A 10,880-nucleotide genomic window follows, 5' to 3' on the forward strand; every position below is an offset into this window, starting at 1 on the left:
GTTAGCCTTGACTTTGCTGTCTGTGGCCTCTGGCGTTAAGGTTAGCACCATCACTACTTATTTCTTCACTTTTTAGTGTGTAGTTTTTAGTTTGTTTGGTTTTCTTGCAGAGAGAATTCCATTGAGCACAAGCTGGCCATGAGCTCACTGTTTAGCTGAGGATGACCTTGAAATTCTGATCCTCCTGCCTCTACCTGCCCAGGGCTAGGGTCATAGGCAGGTGACAATATGCCCCGTTTTCCCATTCCTCTTTGTCATTTTGTTTGTTTCTTGAGACAGGGTCTCACTATGTAGTCCTGGCTGGCCTTGGGACTGGCTATGTAAACCAGGCTGCCTTTGAACTCCTAAATGCCAGGATTAAAGGCGTGGACCACCACACCCAGCTGCTCTTTTCATTTATTTTACTTGCATGAAGAGTTCCCCAATTTTTCTCCCAAGGTCTTGGAGACTTCTTTGTTGGAAAAGGAAAACAGGGTTTTCACCTTGGTGGGCACCTGGGTATAAAGTTGAAGGGGCAAAAATGACAGAGGGCCAGGCAGTGGTGGCACACACCTTTAATCCCAGCACTCAGGAGGCAGAGCCAGGAGGATCTCTGTGAGTTCGAGGCCAGCCTGGTCTGCAGAGTGAGATCCAGGACAGACACCAAAACAACACAGAGAAACCCTGTCTCGAAAAACAAACAAAACAAAACAAAAACAAATAAATCTTAAAAATAAAAAAGCTTTGCACCTGCACTAACAAAACACTGGAGTGGGAGACCATCTTGTTTGTCTTTATATCCCTAGAGCAGCACCTAATTGATAACCAGAGATAGAAAGGAGTCAGGACCCGAGAACCACCTGGGCTCCGGATCAGGAAGGAGCCTTAGGGAGAATAGCTTAACACTCCATCAGGCTTCCCTTGGGAGAGATTGGCCAGCAAAGAGCCCATGACTACCCAGTATGGAGGAACACACTCGAATTTCCACCGCCCTCACCTGCACAGGGCCAATGCTTAACAAATTCTTATAAATTCAATAATGCCATCAGACAGTGTCAGTTAAATCTGACAGGCCTAAACAGCTTTTGGGCCACAGAACTGTTTCAGCGGTGGCTCACACCTTTAATCCCAGCATTAGGGAGGCGGAGACTTTGTTATTCAACTTGCAGGGGTTGGGGTGAGGGGCAAAACTTGTGCGAAAGTCATGTCTGGCCACTCTTCCTCAATAAATCAATTAAAACAGCCAAATTAAAAGTGGAATGCCGACGAAAAAGGAGGCTTACTCAATGTGGCCACATCGGGAAGAGGGACACAGAGATCCAGCAAGCCCCTTCAGTCAGCCTTCACGGTCCTGAAGTAACATCAAGGTTATTTATAGAGGACTAAGAATGTGTACATCTAAGTAGTCCCAGTCAAGGGGTGGTCACACCCACCCCTGACGCATCATTACCTGGGTTCAGTCTCACTCTGTAATGTGGTGTGCGGGTTATCAGAACTGTGTAAAACCTCTGGAAGACAAGTCCCCCCTCTGGCTGGTGCCTTTCCTTCTCCCAGCATGAGAGTCTAGGAAAATATCCATTCCTTTGGGATCCATTCTTTCAGTTGTCTCACAGTCAGGATGAAGAGACACAAGTGTCTCTTTAGAGTATCTCCATCTCTGTGAGTTCCTGCCCAGCCTGGTCTACAGCGAGACCCTGCCAGAAAACAAAAACATCAACACCGCCTCTTTCCACCCCCACGATCTAACCTGGCCCTAGAGGCCCTGGAAGTCATACTAGACCAGGTGGACCCGGAAGGGCGAGGCCGCGCTGAGCATCCTGGGAATTGTAGTGTTCGCTACAGTGGCCTCTGCGCAGGCGCACACTAACAGGCATTTCCGGGCCTTGGCGCCTCGTCTCGAAAAAGACGTCCTGCGGGACTTTCCACGGGAACCATGGCTACCTACAGCCTGGCGAACGAGCGGCTGCGCGCCCTGGAGGACATCGAGCGCGAAATCGGCGCCATCCTCCAGAACGCAGGTCCGGGAGGCGAGGAGCGGAGCTCAGGGAGCGAAGGCCGGGCGGGAGTCCCGCGCGGCGTGGGCGGGACCTGAGTGCTGGCCTGGGGGCGGGGCTACGTGGCCAGCCTCCGTCTAACGCCGCCCTCTCCCCGCCCTGGCAGGAACGGCGATCCTGGAACTGTCCAAGGAAAAAACCAACGAGCGCCTGCTAGACCGGCAGGCGGCAGCCTTCACCGCTTCTGTGCAGCACGTGGAGGCGGAGCTGTCGGCTCAGATCCGCTACCTAACCCAGGTGGGTGTGGCGGAACCCAAGGAAAGTGCTGGGCGGGACCCCAGCTCTCCACCACAGCCCTAGCCTTAGGGATTCCCAGCTTTAGCTGGGTAAGGCTGACTCTTATGCCGGCGTAGGCATTTTCTTTTTCCTTTTCTTTCTTTCTTTCTTTCTTTCTTTCTTTCTTTCTTTCTTTCTTTCTTTCTTTCTTTCTTTCTTTCTTTCTTTCTTTCTCTCTCTCTCTCTTTCTCTCTCTCTCCTTTCTTTCTTTCTCTCTCTCTCTCTCTTTCTTTCTTTCTTTCTTTTCTTTTTCTTTCTTTTCTTTCTTTCTTTTCTTTCTTTTTTTTGCTTTTTCAAGACAAGGTTTCTCTGTGTAGCTTTGGAGCCTGTCCTGGAACTAGCTCTGTAGACCAGGCTGGGCTTCCAACTCAGATTTGCCTGCCTCTGCCTCTGCCTCCAAAGATCTGGGATTAAAGGCGTGTGCCACCACCGCCCGGCTTGAAGTAGCCTCATTTCAGGGCTGGTTTAGTCCTGTAAAAGCTAGGGATTAAAAGTGTATAGGGTGTGTAAACAATACCTAGTCTGACCAGGTGGTATAGGCCTGTAATCTCAGCCACTCAAGAGGCCGGAGAATCACAAATTCAAAACCTGTCTGGGCAATTTAGACCCAGTAGGTAAAAAAAGAGGGCGGGGCCCCATGACAGAGCACCTGCCTACTATAAAGGAGGCCCCAGTGCTGAACAAAACATAAAACTGAAGCCACTGAACTTTGCTCCCAGAAACTTGACCTGATGACGCCCCATATGCTTGGGGACCAAGTAAAGGGACAGCACTAGGAGACTTCCAAAGTCCTTACTCTGCAGTCTTATCCTCCAACTCTAGGAAGTACTCACGGCCGGCCACATTTCACAGATGAGGTTCACATGGGTTAAGTGGTTTGCCTTAGCTCGCTGAGCTAGCACACAGCTAAAGTAGGTCAAACTCAGGACCGAAATGAGATCAGAGACCTGATGCCTGGTTGTGGGGTGGTCACGAAAGGCAGTGCTCCACTGATCGATCCAACTGTCCTGTAGGTGGCCACAGGGCAGCCCCACGAGGGCTCCAGCTACTCCTCCAGGAAGGATTGTCAAATGGCGCTGAAGCGAGTGGACTATGCCCGCCTCAAGATCAGCGATGTGGCACGCACCTGTGAACAGATGCTGGAGAACTAAGTCAAGATGATGCAGAGTGTGACCTGCACCCTGGGACCGAAGCCAGAGACTGGTAGGCTGGGGAGCAGAGTGATGCGTGCTGTACTGGTCAGGGCAGATGAGGACCATGGAGCAGAAAGCAGAACTAGAGACTCCAACCCACGCCTGCCCACAGATGTGTTCTGGCTCCTCCAGCAAGATGGCTCTGCTTTCCACTCCACAAGCTCAGAGGGGAGCCAGAGAGACAACTGCCCAACCCTCTTCCTCATGCACACCCTGGCCTGGGGTTCCAGAAGATCCAATAAAAATATCCTTTTTTTGTTAAGGTCTTTTTTTACTTTACAAGTATGGCGATTTTCCCACATGTATGTCTGTTCACCACATATATGCAGTGCCTGTGGAAGCCAGAAGAGGGTGTTGGATCCCCTTGGAAATGGAGTTACAGAAGGTAGTGAGCCACCATATGGGTGCTAGGAATTGAACCTGGACCCTCTGGAAGAGCAGTCACCACTTTTAACCTCTGAGCCATCTCTCCAGCCCCCCAGTAAAAATATTCTCATAAGCAGGCATGATGGCTTGAACCTGTAATCCCAGCACTTGGGAAAGGGAGGGGGAGGTTGCTGAAGTTTGAGACCACCCGGGGCTAAGTACATAGCAAGACCTTTCTTCAAAAAGAAGTTATGGAGCCCGAGTGGTGGCACACACCTTTGTCCCAGCCCTCAAGAGGCAGAGGCAGGCAGATCTTTGTGAGTTGGAGGCCAGCCTAGTCTACAGAGTGGGTTCCAGGACAGCCAGGACTACACAGAGAAACCCTGTCTCAAAAAAACCTAGAGAGAGAGAGAGAGAGAGAGAGAGAGAGAGAGAGAGAGGTTATGTTCCTCATTGGAAGAAACAAAACAGGAACTGTTTTAATAATAAAAGCTGTAACTTTTTTTTATAAAGATCAGGCTTGCTCTCTGGGATCCAAGAGATTGAGGAAGTGAGTACAGCCTGCACGGAATCAGCACAGCAGTCAGCACAGCAGGGAGAAGGCCTAGGGCTTTCGGTGTGGGATTGGAGAAGAGCTGATGTAGTGGGAAGGGGAACTTGTGGCCTGGGGGCACCATCAGCCCTTCTAAGGGGACAAAAACTGAAGCCAGTGTCTGCAGAAGTTAGTAATTCTAAAAAATAAAAAAGTTGTTTATGTTTATGTGTATGGATAGTAGTTTGCCTTTGTACATATATGTGCATACCTGGTGCCTGTGGAGGCCAAAGGGGGGTTGTCGGGTCCCCAGAAACTGGGGTTACATACGGTTGTGAGCCACTGCATGAGTCCTCTGCAAGAACAATTGCAGCCTTCAGCCACTAATTCTAAAAGCAATTTTACTATTACAGTTAAAGACACAGAAATTGGCCAGTTTATTGTTATACAATGTAAAAAACAGACATTTAAAAAAATTAATTTATTGGTAGTGGGAGGGTTAAACCTAGAACTTTACTCATGCTAGACAGGCACTCTACCCAGGGGCTGTACTTCTAGATTTATTTATTTATTTTGTATACAGTGATCTGCCTGCATGTTTGCCTGCAGGCCAGAAGAGGGCACCAGATCTCATTACAGATGGCTGTGAGCCACCATGTGGGTGCTGGGAATTGAACTCAGGATCTCTGGAAGAGCAGCCAGTGCTCTTAACCTCTGAGCCATTTCTCCAGCCTGGGGCTGTACTTCTAGACCACATAATTTAGAATAGTACATTTTATTAGCAGCAGGGGAGAGGACTAAGGGAGGCGGGGGCTGCTCATATATTATTAATCATGAAGAGCAGAGGCAGGTGGATCTCTGTGAGTTTGAAGCCAGCCTGGTCTACAAAGCGAGTTCCAGGACAGCCAAGGCTGTTACATAGAGAACTTTATCTCAAAAAAAAAAGGTGTTTAGCAAGTGTGTAATCCACTATGGACGTGGAGGTAGGAGAATCAATAGTCATCCTCAGATACATAGGGAATTTGAGGCAGGCTTGGACTAAATAAGAGCCTGGCTAAACAAAACAGAACTCTAAAATCTTATACATTTTTTACAGAAGTAGATTAGAGCAGATGTGACTTATGTCTGTAATCCCAGAACCTAGGCGGCAGAGGCAGAGAATCAACAACTCAGAGCTGCCCTGGATTGTGATCTCAGTACTTTGTCTCAGAACAGCATAGGAAAGAACGAATGAACGATGGTCCAGTTCACTGATGGAGCCCAGCCTGCCACCTATCTCCCGAGTCCTCTCTCTCAAGCTTCCGTTCTTCAGGCGCTGGCGTCTTGGTTCACAAGTGTATAATGGAGCTGCAGATCTGGAAAGAGTAAAGAAATTGGGAGATGAACTCTGAGATGAAGCAGAACTGAGGCAGGACATGAACTGAATGGAAAGTCAGACTCCTAGACACTAATTAACCTAAAGACCTAGTCCATGCTGGCCGACTTCCCTCGCGGCCCATGGTGCTGACAGCCTTGCTATCTGGTACCTCTGTTAGCAGCTACCAGGGCAGGACCCTTACCAGGAAGGCTCCAGTCCCTGAGGTGAGGCTCAGGAGTCTCACGTACCTGCAGAGCTCTGCCGTCTGACTCTCCTCCTGTTGCACAGCATGTAGACTATGGCTGCCATGAGAAGGAAAACAATGGCCAGGAGAGACACCACCGGTACTGCGGCTTGTATGCCAGCTGAAGCCCCTGGCCGTCCTTCCTGCTGGCTGCCCTCTGACCGGTTTTTATTGGCCTCAGCCTCAGGTCCAGCTTCGGGATCATAGCCTGACGTGAGGGCAGTGGTTTCATAGCCTGACGTGAGGGCAGTGGATCCACTGTGGTGGGTGAGCTCATTGTTCAAGGACAGTGTTCCAGGTGGCAAAGTGGACTGCTGGGTACTCTGAATCGTTGCAGGGGTGCTTGTGTCTGGAGGTGTCCCCTCCGTGGCCACTGGGGTCCGGGTGCTAGCATGAGGCAAATGCTCCTGGCGGTGGAAACTCTTCCCGTGACCGTTTCCACACTCTGGAGAAAAAACAAACAAGGATCAGGGCTACTGGAGCAGCTGAAGTATCTTCCTCACCTATCTTCAGGGTTTTACACACACACACACACACACACACACACACACACACACACACACACACACACCCTGCCACTGCCGCCAATAAGAAAAAAAAAAAGCAGATTAACCAGAAAAGCAGAACAAGTTGAGTCAAAGTCTGATGGGACACAGGAACCTATTCCATTGTGCTTAGACTGGATGAGGAATGGACAGTTGTATGATTGGACAGGAAGGGTTCTGAGTAGTGGCTGTGAACAAGGGGGGCGGGGGTTGGGGTGTAGCATGTACAAGACTGGATTAAATCTCCAGTCCCCACCCCCACCCCAGGGTAACAGGGAGGGGACCAGTATGGCCTTGCCAGATTCTTTTTGGCCTCCGAGTCCTGGCCAGGACTCCTATAGCATGAAAGTATCTATTATGCCTCAGTTCCGGGTGACATAAGTCATGGAATTCCTCTGTGGCCTGCTGGCACCCAGAAAGGTGGAGAAAAGTCAGAGTGATTTGCCTTGTTGAGTCTCTCAACTGCTGAAATCACCTATTTGGGTGTCGTGTTCTGAGCCCAGCAGAGGGAGGGCATGGGGAGCATCCAGGGGACAGTTAAGAGCTGTGTCTACACCTCAGTGGCAGAGTTCTTGCCTAGCATGTATGAGGTGAGGTCCTGGACTCATTCCCCAGTTCTGTGCACAAAGAGATTTGGGGCAGGGCAGCTGAAGGCCAGGGGAGGAAGACAGAGGCAGAGGGACAGACAGACGAGGATCACGAACCACAAACCCCAAAGTCACAGGGCAAGCAGGGGTGCTGCACTGCATTGGACTCTGGAGGGACTTTACTCCTCATCTACAGCTGTTCTGGGACTCACTTCCTGGTAACAAGGCCCAGGGCATCTGGGAGGGTTGAAGGAAATAATGTAGGTCTCCGTAGCCTGAAAGGCAGTGTGGGTAGCGTTGACACCAGGTAGACTATTGAAGAACATTTCCTGTTTTCTATCTTTCTTATTTGTTTGTTTGTTTTTTGGAGACAGGGTTTCTCTGTGTATCCCTGACTACTCTGTAGACTAGGCTGGCCTCAAACTCACAGAGATCCATCCACCTCTATCTCCCAAGTGCTGGGCTTAAAGGTATGTACTACCACATCTGGCTTGTATGTTTCTTGTATGTTTGAAAACTGGCTTATGAATACTTAAGGTTTTTTCATTTAGTTGATTGAGGTTGTTTTTTTTTTTTTAACCTAGAAAGAAAAAAAAGAGCTATAAAGTACTGAACTCAGAGTTGGGCCTTTAATCCTAGTGCTCAGGAAGGCAGAAGCAGGCGGATGTCTATGAATTCAAGGCCAGCCTGGTCTACAGAGTAAATTCCAGAACAGCCAAGGCTACACAGAGAAGCACTGTCTTGAAAAACCAAAACCAAAACCAAAACAAACAAATAAAAAAAAAAATTGAACTCAGTAAAATACATGCTGAAAATGTTTGGTGATTAAATACAATAATATCTGCAATTTATGGTGAAAAACATTTAAAATAAGGTGAGTTGAAAGGAGAGTGATAGTACATGCCTGTAATCTTAGCACTTGTGAGGATCACTTTAGGGGGGGGAGCAGGAAGATTGATGATGGGTAGAGAGATGGATAGACAACAGAACAGGTTTGCAATAATGCAAGTCTAGTAAAATGCTGTAGAACCAATACTGTAAATGTTACTGATCGTGTATTTGCTTTATATAAATATAAAATTGTAAATCAAATATTGAAGAATGTAGTTGATGTTCATAGAGGTTGTTCTCTGTATAATTCTTTCAGCTTTTTGTTTTGTTTTGTTTTGAGCCCTGGCTGTCCTAAAACTCACTCTGTGGACCAGGCTGGCCTCAGAATCACAGAGATCCACCTGCCTCTGCCTCCCAGAATGTTAGGGTTATCCACACCTGGATAAACTCTTTCAACTTTAACATTTATTTTCATCATTAAGTATTAGAAAATGAAAAGAGTACCTTCAAGTGATTTCAATTACAATACAATAGTGAAAGCCAAGCCCGTTGTAGAGACCTCAACCTACTAGAGAGGTTGAGACAGGAGGATACCAAGTTCAAGACCATCCTGGTCAACTTAGCCAGACCCTGTCTGAAAATGTTTTAAAAACAGGGTGATAGCTCAGTGGTAGAGCACTTTTTTAGCATGACCAATCTCGGGTACACGCTATATTATAGTAGTGACTTCAAGAAAATATAAAGTAGGGCTAGAGAGATGGCTCAGTGGTTAAGGGTGCCGGCTGCTTTTCCAGAGAACTTGGGTTCAATTCCCAGCACCCACATGACACCTCATAACTGCCTGTAACTCCATTTTTAGGGGATTCAGCACCTTCATAAGACATACATTTACACAAAACATGAATGCATACGGAATAAAAATAAATTATATAGAAGAAGAAAATGGCGTGTGTGGTAGAGCAAATTGGCCGAAACCAGGAAGATGACAGAAAAGATATTGAGAAGGCTCAGAATTAAGAAAGCACTTCAGCCAGAGTTGGAAAGTGCTGTGTGGCAGAGGCAAAGGAAATTGTAAGATGGAGGCCCACTGGAGAAAAGAAAAGGCTCTCTCACCTTTGCTGTCAAAGCAGCTTACCAATTCACGAACCCACGCGTCTTGGCTTCCTCCACACACACTCGTGGATGGTAACTGAAACCTGCAAGACGATCAATCTAGTCTCCCATGACCACTCCTTCCCCTTCCTACTTTTCCTCATTCCAAAGATGTGAAGTCACCCCAAGGTGAGTCCCACTAGAGCTGGAAATCCCCACATAAGTGAAACTGGTAAGGAGCTAGGCTCCCCCATCCCGACTGGGTGTTCAGGTCCTGTAACTCCCGGGGGTGGGGTGGGGTAGGGATCCGTACCTGATGGAGAATGGACAGCGATCGTATGTTTTCAGGTGTTTTCGGATATGATCCACAGTAGCAGGCGGCACCAGGGTGCCAGAACGAATTCTCTTACTACAGGAGCAGCTTCCAGCGACACTGCCCTGGTTGCCATCACCTGAAGGGGAAACAGGGATCGGCCTTGGTGCTCAGACTATTCGGTTTCTAACTCAGCTGTCGCACTCAGCCTCCCCTACCCGCCAGACCAGTGTAAGGCCAGTCCCAGTCTAACCCCAGACAGCCTTCCCCTAGTCCTGGCTGATGCCTTTGGCAGCTCTGGGCTGAGTTCTTAATCTCTCAGTTCTTGTGCCCCTCCACAGCTTCCATTCTGTCCCAGTCCAGCCCCTTGACTAACCTGGCCGGGCCAGCAGATTCAGCAAGAAGAAAAAGAGCGCTAGGGGCCGGGGTCCGAGGCCCCGCCTCATCTCCGGGCTCTGCGGAGCTTCTTGCCGCCAGGGCACCTCGCCGACATCCAGCTGATTCTCTTGCTTTCGCTTCTTCACCCCGCCTGCCTCAAGTTCTGCGGAGCTCAGGTGGGGAGAGGGCGCGAGGTGGTGGTGCCCTCCGTCCCCCGCGCGATATCCCGAACCGACCGCCTGGTCAGTACCGGGGAGCCTGCGCTGCGCCCAGCTCCCACGTCCCACGTCCGTCGGGGAACCCCCGAAGGCGGAGCTCCTTCACCCGACTCTAGACTCACCAGCAGTCGTGGGGTCAGCCAAGACTGCCTAACAAAATCGAAAGAAAGCTCGGACCGTGGCGCCGGAGGAATCGGAGAGGGCTAGCCGTCCCCCCCCCCACCCCCCCCCCCCCCGGAAGAATGACTCGGTTGGGTTCGGGATGTCTGTCTGCTTCCCAGCTCCAAGATGCTTTCACTTCCCTGGTCCGCTGGGTCACAGTGGGATCCAGTCACATGGCCAAGGTGAAGCAGTCAAGCAGGTCACCAGGCCTGTGGGAGTGCGCACGCACGCACTGGCCAGACGCCTAAGCATGCCACCCAGGTTATGAGCCGTGGGCTCGGGCAGCCCTGACGTCACCACGGTCCTCCAGCACGAGGTATTTACCTTCGAAAAGTGGCGGCGGCTGCAGGTACCGGAGGAGAGGAGCGGCTGGAAAGGGGTTGGGTGTGCTGGGGCTCACACCAAACTGATCCTCGCCCAGGAGAAGCCTCAGTACCTAACTCTCGCTTGTATTTCCCACTGATCAACAGACCCCAAGTTTTTCCCTTCTCAGCAAGCCTTTCCCCATAGTATTGATTAGCCTTACCTCCTGTCTTCCCTTAATTCAAGTCTTGCTTTAGGATTTGAGTCATTGAGTTTTGTGCCCCAAACTATGATTTCATTTCTGAGTACTCATCTTTAACCCTAAATATCCACTTTCCCATCCAGCTTCCCTCCACCCTTATCCCTGCAAATCCTATTCTCATTTCCTAAGACTCCATAGATTTTATCTCAAACCCATACATACCCTTCTCCTTTTTGTGACTCAGCCCA

General features: G+C 49.5%; 2 protein-coding genes across 2 annotated transcripts; one reads left to right on the forward strand and one right to left on the reverse strand.

Moving 5' to 3' along the window:
* The first annotated feature begins 1,812 nt into the window (after positions 1–1,812).
* Med11 (mediator complex subunit 11) lies at positions 1,813–3,764 on the forward strand. Its single transcript, XM_028862167.2, has 3 exons — positions 1,813–1,997; positions 2,140–2,270; positions 3,323–3,764. Exons 1-3 carry the CDS (start codon positions 1,913–1,915, stop codon positions 3,458–3,460), a joined length of 354 nt encoding a protein of 117 aa, XP_028718000.1. The 5' UTR covers positions 1,813–1,912; the 3' UTR covers positions 3,461–3,764.
* A 1,395-nt stretch (positions 3,765–5,159) lies between these two features.
* On the reverse strand, positions 5,160–10,096 carry Cxcl16 (C-X-C motif chemokine ligand 16). The gene is made up of 5 exons (XM_028862159.2): positions 9,746–10,096; positions 9,370–9,508; positions 9,078–9,160; positions 6,006–6,446; positions 5,160–5,755 (listed from the first exon to the last, which is right to left on the reverse strand). Exons 1-5 carry the CDS (start codon positions 9,813–9,815, stop codon positions 5,709–5,711), a joined length of 780 nt encoding a protein of 259 aa, XP_028717992.1. The 5' UTR covers positions 9,816–10,096; the 3' UTR covers positions 5,160–5,708.
* Between the last annotated feature and the right edge of the window lie 784 nt (positions 10,097–10,880).

The sequence above is a fragment of the Peromyscus leucopus genome, chromosome 8b, assembly GCF_004664715.2.
Source record: "Peromyscus leucopus breed LL Stock chromosome 8b, UCI_PerLeu_2.1, whole genome shotgun sequence".
Taxonomy (NCBI): domain Eukaryota; kingdom Metazoa; phylum Chordata; class Mammalia; order Rodentia; family Cricetidae; genus Peromyscus; species Peromyscus leucopus.

Bases quoted from the DNA above. Each gene is read 5' to 3' on its own strand.
- Med11 (XM_028862167.2), top strand. From the start codon at position 1,913: ATGGCTACCTACAGCCTGGCGAACGAGCGGCTGCGCGCCCTGGAGGAC. The intron at 1,998-2,139 runs GTCCGGGAGGCG...CCGCCCTGGCAG, and splicing joins CGCCATCCTCCAGAACGCAG to GAACGGCGATCCTGGAACTG. The intron at 2,271-3,322 runs GTGGGTGTGGCG...ACTGTCCTGTAG, and splicing joins AGATCCGCTACCTAACCCAG to GTGGCCACAGGGCAGCCCCA.
- Cxcl16 (XM_028862159.2), bottom strand. From the start codon at position 9,815: ATGAGGCGGGGCCTCGGACCCCGGCCCCTAGCGCTCTTTTTCTTCTTG. The intron at 9,161-9,369 runs GTACGGATCCCT...ATCGTCTTGCAG, and splicing joins CGCTGTCCATTCTCCATCAG to GTTTCAGTTACCATCCACGA. The intron at 5,756-6,005 runs GTACGTGAGACT...TACTCTTTCCAG, and splicing joins CAGACGGCAGAGCTCTGCAG to ATCTGCAGCTCCATTATACA.